This window comes from Gavialis gangeticus, unplaced genomic scaffold (assembly GCF_001723915.1).
Source record: "Gavialis gangeticus isolate Ggan-Ray unplaced genomic scaffold, GavGan_comp1, whole genome shotgun sequence".
In the NCBI taxonomy this organism is placed as follows: domain Eukaryota; kingdom Metazoa; phylum Chordata; order Crocodylia; family Gavialidae; genus Gavialis; species Gavialis gangeticus.
Window position 1 is genome coordinate 15,849,763 of NW_017729022.1, and position 26,681 is coordinate 15,876,443.

Here is a 26,681-nt window from a genome sequence, read left to right on the forward strand (position 1 = left end):
CAGTGTTTCTTATCACAAATATGGCAGGTTCAAGTTAACCTATCATTTATCTATTTTTATGCGAGACCAAACAGTCATGCAGTGAAAAAGCACTACTGTTTGTGTCATGTCTTGAGCACAGTTGTATTTCAGGTGGGTTAGATTGAATTCCATTCAGATACTTCAGTTCCTAGATTAATCTGCCTTCCAAGAACACAGTTGGAATCAAGTCTGCAGTTCTTCCACATTTGAATAGTAACAATGGAAGGGAGGGGCAGGTATATGTGTGTATAAGGATTACAGAATCAGGCCTTTGATTAAGTTGATTGACATGTTCTGTATGAGTGCAGCTCATTTCTTTTTGTTAGGCTCACTGATGATCCTAAACAAAATATCATTTTTCTTAATACTCAGCACACATGTGGAATGTGCCTAGGATACTATATTTACAGTACATACACGGATGGGAAGCATCACACTGAAAGATGTAGCTCAGTTTGGACCACTTCTTTGTAATAATTTACTCTTAAAAATCATACAGATTCACAATCAGTTTTACAGTAAACTTACTAGCTAGTCAAACATACCACAGCTATTATTCATAGCAGCTGAGTTATCACTAGATTTTCAAATTTAATTCCTCAACTAAATTATATCCTGACTTTTCAGTCCCTTTGAAATCAATGAAAAGGATGCAGACATTTTGTTGTAAAATTAGGGTACCCCTTTCTGGTGAGGATGTGGGGTATATGTACAGGATGTAAACTAAAGCAAACTAATTCTGAAGTCCTAGAGGCCAATAGTTTCTAGGATAGTGAGGGGTAATTGAGCATTAGTGCACTAGAACAACAAACTTGCTGTTATTTTCTTTTTGTATTGAATTATATAGGTTAATTGTATGTTGATTCAGTTGGAGTTGTACATGTGCAAGTTAAAATATATTCATATTAGAAACTACTTATATTAGTAATATAAAATGAAAATACAGAAGTAGTCTACATTAACAATTTTGTGGAGAAAAGCATGTAAAGACCTGTTTCCTTGCAGTTTTTTATAACATTACATGGTAGTAAACATCTGAGTGTCTTGTTACACAGGTAATGGCTTGGGCTTTCAAAGATATATTTCAAGCACTGGTACATAAAAAATGAACTTTTTACAAATCCATCTACCCAATATATTTTCTTCAAAATAGTATAAAGCTTATCGCTATGAAAACAGAGATCTACACATATAAAAAAATCGAAAATAATGTGCCATACATTAAAATTCTGGTAACTAGAGAAAAAGATTATATATATATATAATCTTTACTATATATATATAGTAAATCACAGTTTCCTGCACTGAACATTTATCAAATACATATGTATCAAACAATACTGGGTAGTGTGCTCTCATATGCTTTGTGGTCTCCATAAATCCCTATGAGTGATAATGGAAGACAAGTTTACATGGAGGATACTTGTTCAGTGACATCAGCTCTCACACCTGTACAAGAATTAACAAAGCCCCCACACCACAAACCTGCTACTTCCAGCACAGGCATATTTAATAACAAACTGATAATTATGCAGTTCTGCTATTTAAATACAGGCCCCCTGTCGTGTAAGTGATCAACATAGATTGAGCCCTGGCCTATCAGCACAGGTGTCTTCTCACATGGATCCAACTCTGAGATGTAGGCCAAAGCTGGCCTGTTCTCTTGCTTTATGAATGAGGTTTTAATAGCTGTATGAATGGTGACAATCTGGTAACAATACGCTGAATACTCAGCTTTGTTTAATGGCTGGTCATCTTTTTTTTCAGAGAACATTGTGACCTTGCTCTCAAAGCAGGGTCAAATGTAAGCCATATCTGTGTTGTTCAGTTGTAACAAGGCACTAGCTAATTTATTCTGGCCAGGACTTTGGTTCCCAGTATTCTAGCCACTGTGGTTATTGTATAATAATAATACAAAAAAAAACAACACTATGTCTGAGAACTATATACACAGTTACTCTTATTTTGCTTTTGAAAACAAAGTATCCACAACACACCTTACTGTAACCTGGCTAGACATGTTAAGCACAGGTTTTTAATGCATAAATAACTCCCCCTTGTAAAAAGGACGATTTAGTATTCCACTGTGTTCTAGTGACATTCCTAGTAACAGTCTTTGGAATATTACAGTTGTTAGCTAGAAATAGCATTCCTATTAGGTGTCAGAAAGTGACTTTTGGAGCACAATATGCAAATATTTCCAGGCTAAAAAGTACTCTGACGTCTCTACAGGTTAATGATGTTTGGAACTTGGAGAGTTGTAAATCCAGTCCATGATGATTAGAGTCATACTTCCAATCATAAAAATTACTCCAACTATGAGGAAAATCAGGGCCTGCAATTGGAAAGAAATATCCCACATTAATTTGATGATGAGTGAACGTCTAGTCAATCACAGAATAAAGCTAGTCCCTCATTATACAATGCATGTAATATGGGCCTGAACCTGGGAATCTCTATTTGCATGAGTGATCCTGGGTAGCTCCCCCAGTGACACAGCCTGAATGAGCACAGTGGCAGAATGAACTCTGTTTACTCCCTAAATGCCTCTGTATAGGAGCATTTTGTCCATGTAAACGTGCCTTTGCCAAACTGGGACTCTAAAAAATCCCTTTCTCATACTGACTGGCCTCATGAATATGAATGATAATGTGATGTGATGTGTGTATTTTAGTTTTATTTTACCTTTAAAAACTGGCCATGTGTGCCTTCTAGGATTAAGTGCTGAAAAGCAGCTAGCATACAGGTCATCCCATTCCTTTTCAAAGCTGTATTTATGCACATGCTTAAATGTGGTTAGGTGCTTAGGGTGAGGTGGTTGACTTCAACAGATTCTAATTACATGCTTTAGCCCTGAAATGACTCCTTAATTAATGCATTTGGACAATTTTAGGACATTCCAGCTGCTTCTGTAAAAAATTATGTTGTTTTCTATCTTTCAGTGCAACTTGATGCAGGTTGCTAGGTTCTGAAAGTTACAGACCTAGAGAAATATGCTATGGGATATTCCAAGTTTTGCTTTAATAACAATAATTTGTAAATATGTGATTTTTAGAAGTAATATAGTAATGGCCAATTGATCCCTTTTATTCCCTCCATAAATGCGAATGGAACCATTTGCATTTTAGTTAAACATTGTGAACAAAGATATGTATTTAGTTATATATTACCATAATCTCTTTTGATTCATTTCAATTTTCACTTTTCTTAATGGTATTTGTCAAAGGAACTGATAGATATCAGTGCTCATGACAGTAGGACACTGAGATCACTGGCTACAGCCCAGCATAATGTGGAAAAATACTGGGCAGTCCCAGCAGAGCAGGGTTGTTTCCAACCCTACGGTGCCGTAGCAACAAGCTATGGCAACGTAGCTCATTGGTGTGGCGACATAGCAGTGGTGTCACAGTGCCCACTGACGCTACGTTGTCATAGCGATGACCTACAATGCGGTAGCTCATCGCTACGGCAACATAGTGTCTCATGTAGACCCGCCCACTGTGTACCAATGATAGGTCTCCATTTCAGTCTCCTGTAGGATTGCTAATCTGCCTCATTCAGAAGCTCATTTATCTCAATTAATATGCACTGAACTGTCTTTGTTAACTTATGCCTAAAATCTACACTCTAATTTACATCTGACTTTCTTTTGTGAAGAGCAAACTCCTTGTTCTGAAGTGTATGGTTGTTGTGCATTACATCCAGGTGTTAAACAGAGATTATGCTATGGTAAGTAAATGCCTTTCACTTGCATTTTAAAGTACGCTTTGATCTAAGTAAACACTGTCATTTAGCTCATCACCACCTATGCCTGTCTGTTTCTGATGTTATTGTTTCTCAAATCCATGTTTACAAAAATAATGAAATTCTATTATGCCCCAGACAAACTGATACAACTGTAATATAAATAGCATCAGTACAAGCTACCCCCTTATGCCTATATTGATCACTTGTAGTGTACAGGGGCAGGACAGACCACCCACATACACCCATTACAATCCAGTCATGATTATTTGTTTAACTACTGGCAGATTTTCTGCAAATGCTGTAATGACAAACCTTATTTTTTTCTGATTGTATAATGGTCACCTGAACCCAAAATAAGATAATGCTTACATTTATAATTGCCAATTCCACTCAAGTCCAATGTTCACATAGCCAAATACTGCTAATTCAAGAACTATGTTGAGGGTAATTTCACTGCAAAGTGGCTAAAATCTGTGTGAAAATTATGGTAAGATGCCCCACTTAGAAGTAGTATATGAGCCATTTGTTTATAACAATTTAAAGGTGAAATTATGGCCCCACTGATATCAGTAGTTTTGCTGTTGAGTTTAGTAGGGCTATTATTTCACCCTAAACATCTCTGAAAAGAAATTAATGCTCTGAACATAACTAGTATGAAACTTTTATTGCTTTCTTTTCTGACAGATCTTTGACCTCTCTTTTGGTCACCTCTGCCTGTTGATTAAAAGCTAACATTACAATTCATATACATGCAAATATACATGTTTACAAAATATGGCAACATCTTACAGCCCTAGCATGTGTAATTATCTTATTGGAAGGCATTTGTAAAACTCACAAAAGTAGTATGTGCTCATAATGAGAGCACCCAAAACAACCATTACCACCAAAAAAAATTCAATGGCCCTTGTCTTCTGTTTCCTCCCATGTGACTCACCCCAATCTTTTGTGGTGACCTCATAGGTTCTTTTTTGACAAGTCGTAAATAGAAAGCAGCAGGAAGAATGAAAATCAACATTGTGGCAGCAGATGCACCTGAAGGAACCATAATTAATCAGTGAACAGTATGTAAATGAGCACAACATTATACAGAACAGAAATGATAACTGGTGGGTTTAGTTACAGGGTATTACCAAGGCTGGGCAAATATCTTCGTTAGTACATCTTTTTTTCAGCTACTTCTAACTTTCTCATATATGTACCTTCAGGTGAAAAAGCCCTTCTCTGGCCAAGGGTGAACTTTTATTTTACATTAAAAAGATCTGAATTAGGCCCCATATGTGGGAGAATAAGGAAGAGGGCAGAGCAGAGTATTTATTTCTTTGAGCTTTGTGGGCCGTTTTTACATAGTCAATTGAATGTGTCCAGAAGTGCCCTCATGCCCAGGGTGACCATATCCCCTGAGTCTCAAAATGGGAGCCTTTGTTCCCTTTCAGCTTTCTGACATGCTCAGCTGTCTCCAAGTTCTGGTCTCAGCTGTGTATTCTGAAGAGTTGTGATGGTGGGGTGTGTGGGATGCAAATGTTAATTGGACAAAACCAATGTGTTTAAAATGGGACTGCTAGTTGAATGTGGGATGTGTGGTCCCCCAGCCCCAACCCCACATTTGTGCCCTTACAAATTAGAACAAACTTCCACAAGCCTTTAAAAACATTACAGTAAACTGCAGGCATGGGCCAGTGATTCCATCTAACAATTGATTCAATTCAGACTTGCTTTCGGTAATTGTTTCTAACCTCAGGATAGGAAAGTTATTCTTTTCATCACTGGTCTGACTTTACCCAGTGCTGTGTAAGTGAATATACAGTTATTTATTCTCACAGCATAATATAATTTATTCAAAATAAAAGTTTTCCAATACATTACAAAAATTGACTACAGGGTACAGTACTGGCCATATCTGCTGAGTCTCCCAGGTCCTCTGCAGAGCAGGACATACTTTCAGACTATAGCTGCCTTAAAAATCATTAAAAATGTCAAGCAGACCAGGGCAGTACGTTCAACCTTTGTTAAGGAGTATTTGCCTTCCCTTGACTCCTCAGCCTACACTGAGCACAGAGATGCTAGTCATTGGGTACATCTACACGTGCCCTTTACTGTGGAGGCGACTAATTAGCTCCGGACTAAAGCATCACAGTGTACACATGTGCTGGTATTAGGGCACAGGAAACTAACTAACTCTGTTGTTGGAGACAGTACAATCCTATGGCGGACTAATAAACTGCACCGAAACACATGTGCAGACAGTGACCAGGCAAAGGCCAGACTCTTGGCTTCTGTCTAGCCACATGGCTGTGTGTGTTTGGTACCCTTGTGCCCTAGCCATCCCCTCTGCTACTTGATGCCACCACCTGGAGCCCAGGGCTGACCCTCCTGAACCTGCTGCCAGGTCAGGTCAGCTCCACCCTGGTTTAAAATGCTGCTGTGCCAGAGATGCATTTAGATGCTGTGCCCAGGAGCAGCTGACTCCAGCTGAAAGTGCTCCAGAGTTCATTGCACCACATTAGCAGCATGTGTAGATGCATCCAGTGGCTACATTTTAGAACTGACTGAAAAAAATGGGAAGGAGAATTGTGAATTTTAAACACGATCCTCCTGCTTCCCTCTCCCCCCACACCATTTTTTAAATTCAATCCTGTTAATGTTGACCAGCTCTACAGATGGCTGAAAAATGAGAAGAAAAAAAAAGCAAAAATTCAAGAATAAGATTTTGTCTGTTTTTAAACAGAAAGGGAAGTGTTTATGTTTTTTTGCTTGTCAAATCTGAAAAAGATTGAAGAGGTCAGTTAGGTACTCAGTGCCCAATTTTGGCTGATGAACAAAGTTTGGTGTTCTTTAGCTTTGTCTGTAAGCCATTTTCAGCTTTTACTCCCCTTTGCTGTTTCTGCTGCAAAATCAGGAATAAAAGCACTGAGGTTTCCTCAGTGTATGGAAAGCCAGAGTTCCTCATAGGATATGAGTTTAGACATTTCCGCATTGGTAGAGATTAAAGTAATATGCTGAAAATACTCATGAAACCTACCGATGAATCCAAAGATGTCTTTAATAGTTGGCACAAAAATGACAAGTAGGTTGTTAAAAGCGAGAATTATAGCCGCAATCAGGAAATGCCTTATCCAGCTGAATGGCCTTTTGGGAAATAACAACGTAGAGATTGATGAACGGATCTGTTACAAGAAATTAAGAGGAAAAACAAAAGAAAATGCTTAATTTTGCTTCTGTTTTTTCCTTGAAGATTTGTTTTAGTTCTTCTTGCAATGAAACATTTTAAGTCAAGAAATCTATTTTCATTTATTTCCTTCCCTGAACACAATCCTTCTCCCAACCTGCTGTCATGTTGAGAGCTGGGTTCACAGTTTAGTGTAGAAACTCAAATATTTATCACGTTGAGGAAAGAAAAGCAAATAGGGTGTAAAAATCAGGGTGCTAAAATCTGTGCAACTAAAATGATGGTATCAGTAACCCCCACCCCCTCTGAAAAGTTTCCACCACAAAAAAATAATTGGCAGAAGAAAAATATATGCATGAAATGCTAGTGATCTGGACCTGACCCCCGTCACTTGCAGACTAACGAATGTGAATGCTTTGTCACTGGCTTTGACAAGAATAGGCTTAATCTACTTTTTTACATGTTAAGAATATGAGAACAAATCTGACAATCATCCCATTTATAACTGAATTCACAGCTATGCACAACTTTATGACAGATTTGAACACTGTTACTTTACTGTTGTAGTAGCAGATATAATCAGTAGGTAAAAGGTCAGTGGCAACCCCATTTGGTAACAGCAGATCGTGTTACATGGGCAAAAGGAGATTCTAAGGTTGGAAGCAAAACAAGAAATATTCTTACACTTTAAAAATAGATCTGCAAAATCTTTCCTGCTTGGCAGTTCACTAAGTGCATGGATTTTTGTCCAACTTGGGGCTTTTACATTAAGAAAAAATAGTTTTTTTTCAGGTTTACTTGACTTGCTGGTGGGAAAAGAGGTGGATTAAAAATAAAATGGAATCAAACAGCAGACAGACATCTCCACAAGCCTTAAAAGACCTTAAAAGAACAATGCTTATTTACTCCAGCTGAACTGAGAGCGCCAGGTAGCTCTTTTCTTGTCCTTCAGTGAGTGCATCCAGACAAGCCTGGCTGTGCAAACATGTCTGCAGTGCCACATACTGCACAGGTGTTCTTCGTGTTTTTTCCTTGCAGCACACTGCCCGAGGATGTGCTGCTCCATTTTTTATTTTCTGTGGGTTTTTATTTGACCACTGGATATCCCACGGAAAAAACCCATGGAAAAAGAAACAAGCAGTGCACGCTCGGGGAGCGCACAGTGCTGAAAAGCGGAGCAAGGCTGCTTAGAGCTGCACTGTGGCTGCTGGCTGGGCTCCACTGGGCAGGAGTACTGTGGCTGCAGCCCTGGGAGTTCCCCAGAACCCCAGGTAAGGCTGCTGGGGCCAACATGGTGCTGACCCCAGTTTCCCCCACCCCACTAGGGGTAACTTGTTGCGCACCAAAGCACACATGGCATGGATGTTCCCTGGGGACACGTAGCTGCGGCACAAGTTGCACGGCTGTTAACTTGTCCCTGGGGAACCAAGTGTCCACGCTTGCCTGGATGCGCCCAACTTGTTCCAGATTCTAGTGGAGCATCCTTGTCATGATGCTTCACTTGAAAATGGGCTCATTTGTTTATATTTAAATGACAATTCACACCATGCAGTGCTAGAGTTTTAAATTAAGCTGTCATATGCAATGCATATTTTTTAAAGATTACTTTATAAATAATTCCAGCAATAAGAGTAATGAATGTAATAGTTCTTAAAAAGAAAAGTACAGACAAAAACTTTTTGGCATACATTTCGCACTTAATTCTATGATGTTTATACAAAAGAATGACTTCCTCAGCAATGTGGAGTTGGTTAGGTTGATGGGTCATAGAAAGCATTGCTGTACACTGGGGTTAGGCTAACAGACAGTTCCTCTGACATTATCTATATAAAGCCATTATTGCTGTGGTGGTTTTTTTCGCTAAAACTTAGACACTTGTATCTTTTTTGCTAAAACACACTGCCCTATTAGATTTATAGATTGTAAGGCTGGACGGGACCTTGGAAGATCGTCGGGTTCAGTCCCCTGCACTTTATTTGTTATTTAAGACTAAATACATATAAAATAAAAAATATAAAATGCAAAACCTGACAAGTATAGGTTTTTATGTAATAATCTTATTAATCCTATTAATAAATTCTTTTTTCATATTTTCAGCTGCAAAGTGATTGGCCAGTTAAGGCTAATTGAACATGGGAATAACAATGATTTTATAAGTGAGCAGTAGGGATTAATCCAAGGTAGCTCAATGAGCTATTTTGTGTGCATTGTATAGGAGTTATACACTAACCTCTCTTAACAACATTCCTCAGGACCTCAGTTTTATATCTTTGCAAGTTACCTTGTGTCACTAGTTTTAATTACTTGTCAGGAAGTCTGTTATATAGTCTGTTCAGGACTTGTCATTCAAAATATCCCTTTAAAGCTATTATGCAGCAGTAAATCAAGGAGCCCAAGACTGGTGATCAGATCAGCCAGAAGCTGCAGCTGTAAGGGGTGGTTTGCTGGAGCTCTGTTAGTAATGTGGTATTGAATTTGGTCCTCTGGGCATGCCCACTACTGCCTACACGATAATACAAAAAATCATGTGAAGTCTCCTGTCAAAGACTGGCCCTTTCCTCCCATTCATGGGGAGTTCATGCAGGGCAGCAAAAACAGGAGGCACAGCCTTGTATATCAAAGAGTTCAAAGATCCACTTGTGCTGGACTTTAAGAAGACTTTTAACACTGTCTATCACCCCATTCTCATTAATAAATTGAGTGACTGTGGCATTGATGCCTACACAGTTGGATGGGTCAAAAATTGGCTGATGGGGTGCACCCAGAGAGTGGTGGTGAACAAGTCGTACTCGACCTGGCAGGATGTGAATAGTGGGGTCCCCCAGGGCCCAGTCCTGGGGCCTACACTGTTCAACATCTTCATCAGCGACTTGGACGAGGGGGTGGAAAACACGTTGTCCAAGTTTGCCAATGACACCAAGATATGGGGAGGGGTAGGCATGCTCGAAGGGCGAGAGAGGCTGCAATTAGATTTAGACAGACTACAGAAGTGGGTGGATGGTAATAGGATATGGTTCAATGTAGATAAATGCAGGGTACTGGACCTGGGAAGAAGGAATCCACAGCATGCATACAAGCTGGGGAGCTCCCCCCTTGAGAGCACAGAGGCAGAATGGGATCTTGGAGTCATTATTGACTCCAAGATGAACATGAACCGCCAATGCCAGACTGCAGCCAGCAAACCCAACCACACCTTGTTGCGCATCCAAAGATTCATCTCAAGCCAGTCCAGAGAGGTGATACTCCCTGTCTTTGCGACATTGGTCTGGCCTTAATTGGAGTACTGCATCCAGTTCTGGGCACGACACTTTAAGAAGGATGTGGCCTGCCTTGAGAGGGTTCAGAGGAAGGCCACCCACGTGGTTGGAGGGCAACAGGGCAGGCCCTATGAGGAGAGGCTGAGGGACCTGAATCTGTTCAGTCTCAGCAAGCGGAGGCTGAGGGGGTATTTGGTGGTTGCCTACAAACTCGTTAGGAGAGATGAGCAGCAAATAGGAAGGGTCCTATTCTCCCCAGCAGCACCTGGGGTGATGAGGAACAATGGCCAGAAGCTGCTGGAGAATAGGTTCAGGTTAGAGATTAGGAGGCACTATTTCACTGTTAGGGTGGCTAGGATCTGGAACCAACTTCCTAGGGAAGTGGTCCTCACTCCTACCTTGGGTAAATTCAAAAAGAGGTTGCATGAACACCTGTCTGGGGTCATGTAATCGCAGCGTGTGCTCCGGCCAGTGGCGGGGGGTTAGACTAGACGATCTATTCAGGTCCCTTCTGACCCCTAACTACTATGAAACTATGAAACTATGATCCTAGTTGTTCCTGTAGAAGTACAGGCATCCCTGAAGATTGACCCTTCCTCTTACTAGTAATTCCCTTGGAAACCAAGCTGTTACTCAGTTTATGCTATTGTAATGTGAGCTGTGCACTATCCCATTTATGTGCATTAAGTCCTATGTGGAGCTCTGCTTAAAGTCTTCTTGGCTAGGGACAGACATTACACATAAACTGGTTAAATAATCAGAAACTGGTTTAAATCAGTAACAGAACAGATGCTCTGTACACATAAACCAGTTTGAAAATGGCTGAAACCAGTTTGAGATAAACCTGGTTGAATGTAGTTCCAGACTTAACTGATTTGGGTCAAACTGTTTTATGCAATGTTTGTCCCAGACTCCTTCCTGGTTTAAGTTAAACCAGACTCCCCCAGCATCCCGGCATGCTCTTTGGGCCGGGTGGGGCTCTCTGCTCCACAGCAGAGCTGGCCCCTCCCGTCTGCCCCCTGGCTGGAGCTCGGCAGAGACTCATAGATTCATAGAAGTAGGGTCGGAAGAGACCTTGTCGATCATCAAGTCTGACCCCCTGCCCTGGGCAGGAGAGAAAACCGGGCTCAAATGACCCCAGCCAGGTAGATGTCAAGCCTCCTCTTAAAGACCCCCAGGGTAGGAGCTATCACCACTTCCCTTGGAAGTTGGTTCCACATCCTAGGCGCCCTGTGAAGTAGTGCCTTTGGATGTCTAGTCTAAACCTACTCTCTAACAACTTGTGGCCATTATTCCTTGTTAGCCTGGGGGGCGCTAGGGGGAGCAAGGTCTCTCCCAAAACTTGCTGGTCCCCCCCTAGTGAGTTTATAGACAGCCACCAAGTCCCTCCTCAGCCTTCTCTTGTGAAGGCTGAACAGGTTAAGGTCCTGTAGCCTTTCTTCATAAGGTCTGCCCTGATGTCCCCAGATCATGCAGGTGGTCCTCCTCTGGACCGTGTCAATGCTGTCCACATCCCTCCTGAAGTGCGGCACCCAGAACTGAACACAGTACTCCAGCTGTGGCCTGACCAGTGTCGCATAGAGGGGGAGGATCACCTCCTTGGCCCTGCTTGAGATGCATCAGCCTGCCTTTCCCCTGCTCCCCCCTCCCCTTTCCTCCCCACTCCCAGCTAAGCAGGGATTCCGCCATCCCCTCTGCCTTACACAGACACCTCTCAGCATTAGCTAGCAGACCACGTGCTGGTTATGGTCCATGCTGTGGCAGACAGGACAAAGGCAGAATCAACAGGTAGCTGGTAATGTCCCTCTGTTGTTTTCTTAATGGGGTGATAAACACTGAGTTAGGGGTGATAAACACTGTGTTATCAATTCCCTGCTGGGCTGGTCAGAAGGAGGGGGGGGGGGGCTCCCTAATCAGAGCGTCCTGTTGGGGCCTGGCCATGCCCCCCTCAGCTTAGCAGTGTGGAAGGGAAGAGAGGGCTGCACTAGCGCCCCTGGCTTCTAGCCTGAGCCACTACAGGAATGTGCCTGCATTTCTGGGATGTTTGTGTAGTTACAAACTGATTCAGCTTAGCCAGGTTAGACTAACCTGCAAAGATTGAATCAATTCAGGCCCAGGCTTTCTGAATGTCTGTCCCTATCCCTAGTGCCTGAGAAATGCATATCAGGGTTGCTCCTTCACTTTCTCTCCCCTGGGCCTTGCCTCCTCTCCAGTTCTGAGACCCAACTATAATAGCTAAGAGTGATAATGCCAGTACAGATTTCCAAGAAAATAGAGGGGCAGGCCACAGGGCTGTAGATTCCCCCTCATTCTACCATTTCCCGCACTCTTTCCTATTCTTTGTTTCTTTGTCATGGCCTCATGCCTTTTGGACTGACCTTGAGGACTCAGCCAACATGGACCTAATCTAAAGTTTTGCTGCTCAGGCTCCAGGAGGAGTCCTGGGCTCAGAAATAAAGCTCTACCACCTTCTACCAGGGTCTGAGGTTTATTTTACACTCTCTGATTATTTATTGATATTGCTTCTCTTTTATGTGATTCCTAATGTCTCCACACACAATTAGTTCTTCTGGGAAGAGCTTTTCAATCATTGACACAGGGCTTATCTACACTGCTTCCAGGTCAATCCCAGAAATGAGGCAATGTAGCTGGTACACATGCCTGAGGCAGAGAGCCGAGGAATGGTGCTGCGTGAATGCCTGAGGCACTTCAAGGAGGCCTCATTACCTCACTTGCAGAATTTGGCTTACGAGTAAAGGGGAGGTACATTTCCCTCTGATACTCCTGGGAATGGTCTGGTGCAGAGGGGACATGGACAAGAAAGTTCTTCCAGTGTCTAGTGAACCCATGGGGCAGTAAAACAGCACTAGCCTGAAAGCTGGTATGTGCCAGAACTATGTGAAAAAGTTGTTCAAGATCACTAGCCTTATCAGCCTCACTTTGCTAATCTGTCAAATACAGTATGTAGGGAGTGTGGCAATGTCTTAAATAGGAGTTCTTTAGGTGTCATTGCACTACTTTAATGTTATGTTCTCTGAATTAACCAGAAGCAGATGACCTTGCCCCTAGGGTAAAATAAAGGAGAAAACAGAGAAAGTATACAAAAGAAGTCTTAGGGTTTAGTGCTTGTAAACATTAAAGAGGATTTAATCAGTGTAAATGTTATTTAGTATACTGTAGTAAATAACATTTGTAACAATGTAAATACTATTTGATAAAAATATTAACTGTTAAATGTTATTTAATAACAATGTAAGTGCTGTTAAATATATTTTCCCTACAAGGGCTGCCCAGATTTCACATTCAAAAGTTCTGGTTACTTACAGGAAAAAGGACTATGGGCACAGTCAACATTACAGCTACTAGCACTGCTACACGAACCATCAGAAGAAGGGTGTCAAAAGTATACACTCTGGTATAGGTATGAAGTAATTCATCTTCAACTTCTCCTGCCAAAGGAAAATGAAAATACATTAAAATCACCAGTCTCAGAATGAAGATTTTATAATTTAGTGAAACCAATAAAGCCACGACCTTCCCTCTGTAGTCAGTTGTGTGTTATTGATTAAACAGAAAGAAACCAATTTCCCTCAGAGTGTGCAAAGGCAACCTTTCCATGGTAGAAATGACGATGGTAGTTATAGCACTTCATTTTCGGATGATACTTTTCATTTGGAGATCCCAATTTATTTTACACACATGGTAAGTGGTGTATTACCCTCAATTTACTGATGGGAAAACTAAGGAACAGAGTCTGAATCTGAGGAGCAGAGGGATAAAACACCTTTCCTGAACCAGGACCTGAAGTGCAAAGCTGGGAGAAAAACTGCCAGCTTCCAGACTGGCAACCTATCCATTAAACTGAAGTGGGCACTTGCTCTTGAAAAGGGAGCCCATGGGCAGTACTGATGCTCAGTGGGTGCATCTACATGTGCAATTAATGTGACTGAATATACTTTGGCTCAATTTGAGCCAGAGTAAACTAATCTCAACATCACTTTCTACATGTGTGTTTAAGTGCAGTAATTTACTGCACTGCCACATACCACTTGTATCTGATGGGACTATCCGGCAGCACAGTTAGTCGCACTGTAGACTGTAACACTTTACTGCTCAGCAATTAGTCTATTACTCAGTAAAGCGTCTCATGTAGATGCACCCAGTACTAACTATTCTGTGCCATCATGCCTCTGTGCTATCATGGGGGAATTAAAAAAGGTGGAAAAAAAGATGCAAAGTGACAGTGTAACAGCTGTAATATATATAGACCACTGTCTATACACCAAATGGTCTCTGTAGTCCCAGTAATATTCTATACTAGAACACTTTCATTAAGATGTTTTTGCAAAGTTGAAGCTGAACCAGTGGTATCAATGGTGTAAGATGTAGAGCAAAAGTGAGCAAAAGTAATACTTGTTGAGCATTAGTGTATTTCTAACACAGCTAGCTTTGTTTAATTTGGCCAAGTCAAAGTGTGAAATCTAGGGCTATTTCTTTACTGAATGCTCAAAATCAAGAGACATACAACTCTTAATGTTAATCTCTGAAAGAAGACAGAAATTTCTACAGAGAACAAGCCATTAACTCACCGTAGAAGGTAAGGTAACCAAACAGAGCAGCAAGCAGATACATGATTAGCATTCCAGTGATGGACATGTTTGAAACATTCTGCATCTTCTTTCGTGATCGGCTGGGGTAGGAGAAGAATAATAGTGCATATTGTTTGTAAAGTTTATTTAAATGTATACGTGTAAAGGTTATTTACATCTATACATTGTCTACTAGAAAAGTCTAAGCTATTAGTGAAGCATTCTGCTAACATTAGTTTGCTAGTTGGTGAATTCAGAGCAACTAAATTTAAATCAATATTATAAAAAGTCATATGAGTTGTAAAACTTTTTGTTTCAAGCCTCTGCATCACACTATATAGAACAGCTCAGGATCACTGGTATATATCAAGATTTTATTTCCATTACTTATTTGACAGTGGTAACATGTAACTGAATACATTTTATTATATTTACTTGTTATATAACATAAACTTTGAACAGTTTTCTTGATAAAGTGTAGGTATTAAAACTTAAAAAATCATTGTTCATAATTCTAGGTTTTAATCCAGTGGTTTCATTGGCATAAGCAAAGCCCTACACTGAGGGAGAACCTTGCTGCAGGGTCTGTGATCTACTAAAGAGCAGGTAAGAACAATTCCTCTTTAAGTGATCAATCAGTTAAAATTGTTATGAGAAAATCTAAACTATGACTGCAGGGAATTTGAGGCACAAATAGACCTCCTTCCTCAGAGATCAACTATACTAAGTTAGGGAGCAATATAAAACACAGTTGCATCCTGGAAAATACTCTGCCTGATTGGATTCTTGTGAATCACCAATTTCCCCCAAAGTTATGCTACAGCCAATCGATTTGTATCAGAACACTTTGCTACTTGGTATAAATCTTATTCTTGTTGCCACATCCTTCAGAGCAGCCTCTTATGTCCATTTAGAGTCAATTTCACTCCAAAAAGGTTTAAGAGTGAGCATTAACTGACCTAGCTGAAGGATTAGGGCCTGGCTCATTAACATGTTTTTAGGTGTTACAATTCCAGCAGTATTTTAGATGCTATTTTATGTTATTTATATTACCACAACAGAAGTGTTCTCAAAATTTCTGCTGTCAAATATTTCTGAAAACCAGAAAACAGATATTGTCTCTTAAGGTACACGTTGACCTACATGAATCTTAGAACAATGCTTGTGATTTATGTTTCATTATCAATATGTGCTTATTATTCAATAAGCAGAATCAATATTTGATTACTATGGAATGTGATGAATAGATGAATTGATACGTCACTGATTAATGAAGGGCATCTATAAAGTGATCCTGACAATTTTTCTTGGGTTAATGATTGAAGGGTGAAACAATTAAAAAAACCCCAACTTACTCTTTAAGTTCACTGTATATTGGTAACACTTCAGGGTGGCACACAAATGCAAATGCCAAGATGGGTATTGCATAGGCAGTCTGAAAAACACAACATCCACTGTGTGTTTAGCAAGAGCATTTCCTATTGTATCTCTTGTGTTCAGGCTGGAGTTAATGGCCATATAATTATTCCATGGAATCTAACTTACCCGTGAGTTAAACACAAAATATTGTGGTTTGCACATGTCATCACTTTCACTGTGGGCTTCATACTCCACTCCACTTTTGGGTAGAAGGTCTCCTGCCTCTTCAAGACCTGTAGTATGTCCATGTGTGTTGTCCATCATGAAATTAACTCCAGAATAAGCAGACTTATTTGGTAACATTACCAAGTGCATTGGAACTGTGTTATTGTTGTAGGTCCAGTTTCCAACAGCATTTTCCAGGGAAGGGATAGGACAAGGTATTTGGGATTTCTTGTAGATGACCTACAATCAGAATAGAATATATCCTCACAAGGGTCCAACTTTGAAGGGGTGATTATTATTTTCAGTTTTAACTGTTAAATGTGAAGGTGGCCAAGGTGTGATTAACTGATTATTGTCTCCTTTTTGGCTAAAAGCAGTGTACTGCCCATTATTTCTGTTAATATGACTTCATCCTCAGCCTTGACCTGGCTTTAGTCTTATTTCCCATTATCTTTTTTTTGGATTGCAAACTATTTGGGTCAAGTAAGTATTATTACATGTACTGCATAGTGTGACAGACCCTCCAGGAAGTTCACTTTTAGGGGTTGCAGTAATATAAATATTAAATGGTAATTAAAAGTACAGGAAAATATATAAATTTACCCTATTATTTAAAATGCCATTTTTTTCCACATAGCTAGTGATATATGCCATACAGCTACCTACCACACTTAGGAAGAAAACCATGCAGGACAGTGAAAATCCACTTGTATAGCCAAGATAACCTTTGAAACAAGAAAAAAAATGCAGTTAAATCACATGTAAATTCAGATCAGTTAGTGATGGAAGAAATTATATGACACGTTTTCAATAGGTAAATGGTTTTACCTAAGCTTTTTAGAAGAGAAAGTGGAAGAATTACTCCGACTGTCACAAATATAACGAGGTAGTTACCATTTAGGTACCATTCTCTGAAGAGGGAAAGGAAAAGAACACAATTAGTCATTTTTGCTCAGGTTAAATGGAATGTTTCCATTTAAATTTTTTAAAAAATGTAAAAAATATACCCAGAATTCTCTTCTAGCCGTAGAAATGTTCTGATTACTTCAGGAAGTTCATATTTAATAATAAAGAGGTAGCTTGACATTGCTGAAACAACAACACATCAGCTAAGTATCAAAGTGGCACAGTTCAAATAAAATATTATTTCTATTCTTGTTTTTAAAGATAAAAATGACAAAAATAACATACCGTTTTGAAAACAGATTTCAGTTAAATGCACTACACTGTGTGACCATGCAGATGACAGCAATTGCAGTTTAGCTTTTAGAAATGGGTCCTTATGACTATGTACAGGTAAATTAATTACCATGTAAAAGATAGTGGGGATTTAACAGGTGTCAGCTGCTGTATGCCAGCTGTCTGTGTGCATTCTTTTACCCATACTAATCCTCTTTCACTGACGAGTAAACTACTACTTCAGGTTTATCTACCTCAAGTTATGGTCCCGGTTTCATATTTTGGCACTGAAATTACCAGTTGAGTGCCCTAAATGGAAACTGAATGAACAGTTGTAAACTTGATGTCCCCTCTTTATTGCAGATAATTGTTTTTGTTGGGAAAGTGTCTAACTTTCAGCTTTAGAAAATGATTTGTTATTTTTAAATAAATGGCCAGTTTGCATTGTTGTCATGCTGGCTTCTGTGTTCTTAACCATTCCCTTTGCTTTGCTATTGCTCCGATGAACTGCTGAGCATCCTGTACATTCTGCCCGTCTAATGGACTCTCCATTCTTATCTCATAATAACCATGTCAGCCTTGACCATGTCTCTCCTCAACTGAGCGTTTCTGATTTTCATATGTTTACTCTCTGGGTCTGGAGAATTGATTATTCCTGTCCCATCAGCAGAACAAATTCATTTTAAGTTAAGCTCTGTTTGGTACTGGGGCTTCACTGAGGAAGGGCAGACAATGGAGGGAGTTTTCTAAGGGTCAATGCTAATCAGAAGAGAAGAGCTTATAATATCCTTTCATAGTACAGGGATTTGCAAAGTGTACATCTGGCTGTTAAGAAACTTGCCGTACAAAGAGTTGCTCAAGCTGGGGTACATGTACCTTTGGGGGTATGCAGTGAAGTGAGTATGTGAGGGAAGGGAAAGGGAAAGCAGAAGGAAAAGGGGAAATATAAACGAGAAAAGAAAGTAAAATGAATAAAATGAAGAATAATTTCACTAAGTCTTTTAAGGTGGTGGTAAGGTGTAACATGGAATCAGAGAGCCACATGTCAGTGTCACAATTTTAAAAGTAGTATGTGACCTAAAAGAGTTTGAGAACCACAGCTATATGGTAAGTGTCAAACTGCCTTTGTTCTTCTGGCCTATAGAAATTGTCAGCCAATGTCTGGTATCCGCATCTGTGGACAACAGCTTCAGGATCGAGCTCTTGGGACCTGATTCTGCAAAGTGCTGAGTACTCTCAATCAGGCCTGTGGGGGTTAATTTGTGGCCTGCCAGCTCCTGCCTAGCTGCCACTCCCCACATTGCTCCTGCTGCCCCAATGGTGGTCAAGGTTTCTGGGGCAGGGAAACATGGCGGGTGCGGGCCAGATAAACTTGCCATCAATGCAGTGGAGGGGGTTTGTCAAGTCTGCATGCTAGCTTTGGTGAGGCAGGGTAGGGAAGGGGTGTGGGGACATGCTCTTCATGTGGTAGGGTGGCCTCACATGGTAGGGTCTCCAGGAGACACCAGCATGTGTGGTCCCTGGAGCATGTAGGCCTTGTAGTGTGCAGCCCAGGGCCCACGATCTGTGAGGTGTGCTCTGAAGTTGGGCAGTGCTGATCTAGATTGTTTCTTGAATCTGTGGGGGTTGAGTGTGTTCATCATTTCATGGGACCAAACGCAAAATAAAACATGGTTTATATGGAAACAGTTCAGGTGGAAATCAGCTACTGAGAGCATTGTGAAGAGCCTTGTGTGAGGTCTAAGTAATGTAACTGCTTTTGCTACAAACACCATCATGGATCATATATTGGACCACGTGTAGTCCATAATGGCAACTACTTTAGAGACATGAGGGTGTGCTTACCAAGAAAGGTCAGTGTGTATTTTTATTCTGAAGAAAAATATTGATTCAAACATTTCATTATGTGAACATTTTATCCTTACCTCCAATATTCTGCATTGTAATAGAAATAAAAGTACAAATTTTCCCAGGCCATCCAAATGCCTTTTCTCCTAGTTTTTCGTATATTATTGAGCCTGGAAAAAACAAAAGGAAACATGATCCATTGTAAAAACATACTTTATTAATCACTTTTAAGAGAGAAGTAAGTGCATGCAATGTGAGCTTTCATTTAGCAGACTGCTCCTCATACCTCCTTCTTTCGCTGTCTTCAATAAAAGATGAACTGAGTAGAGTGATAATATCGCTACACTGAGCAGCAGAACTCTGTAAGACAGAACACAAATTAGAATTCTGCAGCTAGCAATAAAAAGGCTAAATTGACTTAACATAATATATACTGTATGGCTCTCCATGAGTTTAACACATAAATTGTCCCCAGGTTAATTTGCAAATTTGACTATTGGATTTGTGCAAAATGCAGATGTGAGTCTAGACCAGTGGTTCTTAACTTTCTTAGACTCAAGGCATCCCCCGGAAAGTGCTAATTCTTAGCTTTCACTCATTTTTTGACTATGGAAAAATAACAGAACAATTCTTCTATTGTAGCCAACTCAGAAAGTCCACAATGGGTCAGAATCTTGATGATTCTATGGATTCCTACTTGAAATCCCTGAGTTTATCTTGTGAATTGTGTGTAGGTGTTTACACAATTAACATTGCTAATATTGTGTGGTGACCTGCAGCATCCTTAAAAGGACCTCATAGTACCCCTGAGTGCTGCCGCACACTGGTTGAAAATTACTGGTTTAGGCTGTTATTTACACATTCTGTGCTGAGTTAGACGTGCATGTTATATAGGACATCATCTAATATTTTGTCTAGAGAGTTAAATGCATTTGAGCTTTGGTTCTATGTCAGTCTTGCAAACACAGATGGCAGCCCTCAAGCAGAGCCCTGATGAAACCATATGGGCTACACACAGATAGACTGTGCTGGATTCAGGATGTTACTCTCATGCACTTATTGTCAGATAATTTTAACCCCTTTCCTTATAATGCACCTTTGAGTCAACTGATAAAAAATGTAACAATTTCAAGCCTTTGGGCACCCAGTACTTTTGAAAATCAAGACACTTAGCTGCCTCATTATAGAGCCTAACTTTAAAAGCCTATTTATTTTTTAGGAGATATTTCATAAAGCTAGTATCGAGCATGACATCATACGACATTGGAAATCTTGCTTTCTAGCAGCCACTCTCTGGTATGCTATCATTTAGTGGTGTTCAAACAGATTTAATCCTAATTATCATCTTGCTTCTTTCAGATTCAATTACAATTTTATATTATTTCAGTGGTCACTATCTTTGTGAACTACTGGCCCAAGAAACTAATACTTTAAGGCATTTTCCTCTGGGCAGTATACCCTCTTGTCATACCATTCTTCCTTCAGCCTGCCAGAGATTTTTGGAGATGTATTAGAATGCTGTTCTGAGGCTAGGAAACTACACAGCTGTTAACTAGCAGATTTCTGTTAAAATGAGATTGTTGCCATATGGGTTTAATACAGATAACAAACCACTGATAGAAAGCTCTTAAATTAGCTATACTGCAAGAAGAAAGCAGGATTATAAGGTGCCTGTGTACTGTCAGGTTCCCTTGGGATCTGTACGGGGTTGGGAGCAAAGTTCCCAGTAAATTTTCTATTGCTGTTGAATTGCAAGGCCCATGTCTCCCCAGTACAGCTGCGAATCTATTCCCCACAAGGGAAGAATACATTTGCTTAGTTATAGGAGCCTTCCTTTCCCTGTCTATGAAAAATCTCCCAAAAAGAGAGAATTAGGGCCATCTGAGAACACAGTAAAATATTATCTGAATTAAAATTAGTTCATTTTTTTTCTCTTAACAAATGGACTTTTTCAGTTCCATTAAAAGCTGAAGTCATGCTCTATAAAAACAGAAGAATGTATAGCAAACATACGCATGCCATCAAAGTAACCATATCCTCCACATAGTTCTCCACTTTTAAATAAGACTTTATCCCATGAGGAGAAGAATGTTCTCATCCACAAAGTATGAAACTATGACAGGAAAATAAATGAGCAGCTGGGTGGAGAAAGGGGTTTATGTTTGTCTTTAATATACAGAACACTATTGCTCTGCTTAAATGTTACCTCAGGCAAAGCCTGACATTTTGTTTGATGGCTGCCAATAAATTTTAACATAACTGGGCTTACGTCACTGTGCATATATTAAATTTGATTTTTTTTGTAGCCACAGTTATGAATATGCTGAACCTGAACAGTATGGATTTACAGTGTAATGGATTTTTTTTTCTAGCTTGGGCTCATATACAGTGGCTTTTTTGCCCAATACTACTGAGATAGTTTTCTGGATTCAAGTTTAGAGTTCTTAAAATGCTTTTTGAAGTTTCTCAGTACTAAAGTATTCATTTTAATAAGCAGTTTTTACTTTTGCAGGTTCATTTGCTATCTCTAAGGTATTTAACCCCCTATTTGAAGGTGCTGAACTGGTAGCAGTTGCGTCCAAAATTAATTCTGAGGAATGATTCTACAGGCAAAAACAGGAAATGCCATTAACAACTTCAGCCTCAGCACAACATTTCAAAGCAAGCTTTCTGAGTTTTTGGTATGTAATTTAAAAAAATTAAGGGAACAGGCACAGAAAAAGCTCTGCAAACTGATTTGAAGGTGTACTTGTCTTCAGTGATGTAAAATAATGGCTTATGCAGCATGCTAGGCCTTTTTCTAAACAAAGAGGACTGAAGCCAATAACTGGATTATAAAACTAAAGCCACTTATTGAAGTGGAATAGTTCTTCAGAATGTTCCCTCTCAACCTTGATAGGGTTGAACATAGATTAAAAACTGCATGCAGACATTTGCTGCTGTCTATCAAAACATATCCTGTATAGATACTGTATGTCATCTACATGCCACTGCTGTCATCTGTAGTAGCACATGGCTACAAATAGATTTGAAGGAGTGGTTAACACTGAGTCTCAATAAATCTGTAGCTGCTTTTTTATTCAAAACTGGCTGGAGCTGAAAATGTATTCCACGTCTATATGACCAGTGGGTTTTCTGCCTCCATTTCTATATAGTGTTTATATGTTTATAATTCAGTGCATAATGTATTGCTTTTGTGGAACTGCCTGGACTGAAATAGTGAGACTGTTGCTGCTGTTATTTTAGGGGAAGTTAGCTGTCCTTCCAATCTGGCATTTACTGGACAGTATGAATTCACACAAGACAGTCTAACTGAAAACATAGCTGAAATTAGAGTTTTATCAGCATTAGACAGATTTTTGCAATGCAATTTAAATGTTTCCAATGGTGGAGACTTCACAGATATCTTTAACCACAGAATGTGTTCTCAGACATTTTTATTCAACCACAGAAGCCTTAGCTTTGACGTCCTAATTATCTTCTGCTCTACCTTTGAACCCCCTTTCATTGACTTACACAAACAGTATAATTCCAGTGTTGGCCATGGCATATGACAGCCCTAAGATGCCACTGCCCATGATGGCATTGCTCAAGTTAAACGCGGACATTCCAAAGGACGCAGTTCCTGGATGCTGTTGGAAACAACAAAAGAAAATGGCAATTAATTTGTGCTTTAATGATGGCAGTGTAAAACTGCTGTTTTCTTAGTTGCCGTTTTTAACCCTCAAGTGTCATTTTGAGTGATGTAGATAGTCTTCCCACGTGCTTGATCCTGAGAATGTTTACTGTCAGATGAATTCCCCTTCACTTCAAGTACTAGTCATAAGAATAAATAGTTGCAGCAGCAGCACCATTGCTCTTTTTATCTCCAAAGCAAGTGGAAAATGATATCCATAATAATGAATGAGATAAAAACTGCAAGTAATGTTTATAATTACTCACCAAAAATGACATTTTCAATTAACTGGCTTTTTTTTTGGCTTGTAATAGCCTTAAGTATAAACTTTGAATGAAGATAAGTATCAAGACACAACAGCAGAAAAAAACAGTGCTTCATGCTGTTATACTAGTTAAGGAACTCCACTGATTTCAGTAGAGTCCTGGAATTATTTAATATTTATATTACCCTGAGGCCCAGAGCCCTTTATCAAGATAGCAATATGCTGGGGACTGTAAAAAGCCAGATGCAGAAACAGTCCACCTTAAAGATGTTTTAGTCTAAGACCCTGATCCTGCAAATGCTTAGACACATCCTTAACTCTGCGCATGGGAGAATTTCCTAATAGCTCAAGGGGTGGCCCATGGTGCATAAAGTTAAATATGTGTATTTGCATGACTGAAGCCTCTGATTTGTGTAAAGCTGATCACATCTGGCCCCACTGTTTTAAGCAGGATGCATTATAGTTTGGTTGTACGCTGAAATGCGACTCTAAGAAAGGAATGGTCCAGGTTTGTTTGCTCAATTTACAAGATTTTTCTCTAACTATTGACAATCAAACTGGGTTATTTTCTTCTCTGCCATCAGCAGTAACAGAGTTCCCATGGACCAAACACTATCCTCGGTAACACGTGCAAACTCGCTGATGACTGACAGTTACAACTTCTGGGACAATGGGATTGCAAAGATGGAGTTGAGGACAAATATGGAGAATATGGACAAAGGAATCTTTAAGGCTGAGAGTTCAAAAACATCTGTGTACTTGTAAATAGAGCAGGTTTCATTAAGAAATCATTTGTGTGTGTTAAACATGGAACCTCATATCATTTTTATAATCAGAGTAGAGACACACATAGTACTTCCAGTGACACATGATGCCATACTATGCATAAAAACATATATAACCTGCTTTTGAAAACAGAAGTAAACTGAGTAGACAGAATATGGTTTAGAATAACATTTTTCAATATAACTTTCAAAATAACTTTTGCAGAGACTCAGCTAGACTATTTTTATTTCCCAATATTCATGTTTCTATTACTTAAAAACTAACAATAAACTTACATATTCTTCTTTATAGTCTTCCAATTTCTTTTTTTCCAGATATCCATTTGTAAGGAACTTCTGACTTTCTGCATAATCATTAGCAAATTGACTGAATACAAAGAAATTGCAAAATGAGAAAACAGTGACTAACTTTTTAATGCACTAGATGCTAATTTCCACTGAAATTAGTGGAAAGTCTTCTGCTGAATTAAGATTTGAATTAAGAAATCCTTACTCAGTTTTTATTTAGCATTTATTCAAACAAAACGCCCCTGGAATCTTTGGAAATGTTGCTTAAGGAAGCACATGATTTAAACTGAATATGGTGCTTAGAGTTTTGCTTAAGAATGAATGTTATGTTTAGCTTTAGGAATATTTAAGCTACAAGTAAGGCTGTGGACCTGAATGCATCTCTCACCTTCTCTGTTCTTTGCTGCTTTCCCAGAATCTTACACCTTGGCACTTTTATTTACATTCTTTCATGCCTTGTTCCATTAAATCACATATATCTGGATTGCGTTCAGAAACCCCATCCAGCAAGCAATACTCTTTTCATTTCAAATCCATCCTTAAAATGCACTTTTTTCAACTCTCAACCAAACCTTAATTGCTTTTATTTATCCAAAAATGTTTGGATCTAGACCTGAAGTTTGATCTGGGTCACGTTCTGGCGTCAATTAGAAACTATGATTTTCTTTTAAGTGTTAAACTGAATTCTGGAGCCAGGCATATCACCTAAAAACAATGGATAACATATTTAACTGTGGTTCCCAAAGTTATACTCCTAACTCTATATTTAAGCACCTGAAAAATGGGTTGATTTTTACTGCTGATCAGTACCCACCACTGCTACTGACTTTCATGGGAGTTTTGCTTCAGAAAAACTTTCCAGTATAAAAAACTCGATTCTTAATTGCATGCTTAATGGGGTCATTACTTTGTCTTGAACTTAGTCTTAAACTAGTTGTTTTTAAACTAAAAGACACGTGAACACACAAACTGTAAACAAACAATTCCAAGTGAAAAAATTTATATTTAGGTAAAAATATTGCTGCAATTCCCCATTTATAGATATTCACATTAATAAGGTGAATTGAACTATTATGAAATTGAACAGCCTGGGTTCAGAGTCATGAGGTATGGAATCAAAACTGGCAAATGTCCCTACAAACCCTGCCAACGCATCTCATCATTGGACTATCCCAGCTATTCTAGCCAGACTGTTCTATTCCAGTCATGCCAAAGAATACAGTGATGGGGCAATACTCATGAAACCATTTTACTGATTTAAATATGTCACCTAATAAGTCTCTGATTACTTCATTTTAGCTTTCCTATAAGAACATTTAAATGCATACCTGCTAATAGTAGCCTTTTCTGAATCTCCTGTTTCAGTGTAGCTGTCTCCAATGCTTTCTCCACTATTGCTTTCATCATCAAGTTCGATGTTGACTTTTTGCAGTTCCATGCGATCCATTTGAGCTGTCAGCACTTTCCAGCACACACTCAAGCTTCTTCAGGGTAAACAGTACTGCACCTTCTGCTTAGAGGTTCCCTCCAGAATGTGTTGACTTTCAGAACACTCTGTTCTGCAAACAAAATACAAAAGAACTCATTAGTGTTTTCCTCAAATTAGACAAATGAGTGTGAATGACTAGTTTGTGTTTGTTCTTTGTAATAACATTAAGAGAGGAAACTGCTGCGGACTGAGAAAATTCTGGATAAATACAAGCACAATGCTCCTTTATATTGCCACTGTCCTCTCTGCTTGTCTCAAAATGGTAGGAAATCAGAAGCCAATGATATATAAAAAGCTTCCAGCTTCCTTTAGGTTAATAAAATAGGGATGTGTGTATGTGGAATATGGTCAAATAATTAGCATAGAAGGATATTCTGCATAATTATTAAAAGGCCCCCCTTTATCTGAGATTAAATACAACAGTATTTTCATTTTTCTAAGCATCATAGTGGATGTTGCAATGAAGTGGCTTCTCTGAAGAATAATTCTTGAAACATTTATTGCTAGTTAATTATTGCTACACATTGAGAAAGTAACAGGAAATGTATTTTACCCCCGCCCATCTGACTTTAAAATGCATTTATCAAAACTTCTAGAAAGGTACATTTTTTTACATATCTACACAGTTTAGCATCAAACTATTGATATAGTGGGCTCTCATCACAGGGGGTCTTTAACTTTTTAAGCCATCTAAATAATCATCTAAAAATGGACCAACATAAAGCATAGAATTAAGAGAGATCTTACTTATTTTTATGAGGATTTGCCTTTACTGATTTATCTG

At 39.3% G+C, this 26,681-nt stretch overlaps 1 protein-coding gene and 1 long non-coding RNA gene across 6 annotated transcripts in view; one reads left to right on the forward strand and one right to left on the reverse strand.

Annotated features, from left to right (window-relative positions):
* Positions 1-126: 126 nt before the first annotated feature.
* SLC38A4 (solute carrier family 38 member 4) overlaps positions 127-26,681 on the reverse strand; it is a 74,432-nt gene continuing 47,877 nt past the window's right edge. For all 4 annotated transcript variants that reach the window (XM_019514622.1, XM_019514623.1, XM_019514625.1 and 1 more), the window contains 15 exons: positions 25,737-25,967; positions 24,397-24,487; positions 22,911-23,026; positions 19,681-19,754; positions 19,472-19,564; positions 17,375-17,456; positions 17,196-17,278; positions 17,034-17,092; positions 16,329-16,607; positions 16,139-16,218; positions 14,784-14,884; positions 13,519-13,643; positions 6,791-6,935; positions 4,706-4,803; positions 127-2,356 (listed from right to left, as the gene is read on the reverse strand). In XM_019514622.1, the coding sequence (XP_019370167.1) occupies positions 2,255-2,356; positions 4,706-4,803; positions 6,791-6,935; positions 13,519-13,643; positions 14,784-14,884; positions 16,139-16,218; positions 16,329-16,607; positions 17,034-17,092; positions 17,196-17,278; positions 17,375-17,456; positions 19,472-19,564; positions 19,681-19,754; positions 22,911-23,026; positions 24,397-24,487; positions 25,737-25,855 (1,647 nt within the window). In that variant the 5' untranslated portion in view covers positions 25,856-25,967 and the 3' untranslated portion in view covers positions 127-2,254. The remainder of the gene's footprint in view (positions 2,357-4,705; positions 4,804-6,790; positions 6,936-13,518; positions 13,644-14,783; positions 14,885-16,138; positions 16,219-16,328; positions 16,608-17,033; positions 17,093-17,195; positions 17,279-17,374; positions 17,457-19,471; positions 19,565-19,680; positions 19,755-22,910; positions 23,027-24,396; positions 24,488-25,736; positions 25,968-26,681) is intronic.
* LOC109295668 overlaps positions 3,416-26,681 on the forward strand; it is a 56,042-nt gene continuing 32,776 nt past the window's right edge. Inside the window, exons 1-4 of one of the 2 annotated variants that reach the window (XR_002096809.1) lie at positions 3,416-3,750; positions 15,302-15,389; positions 21,907-22,075; positions 23,920-24,367. This is a non-coding gene — a long non-coding RNA (uncharacterized LOC109295668). Of the gene's footprint in view, positions 3,751-15,301; positions 15,390-21,906; positions 22,076-23,919; positions 24,368-26,681 lie in introns of those variants that run through there. The other variant, XR_002096810.1, reaches the window with a different exon arrangement.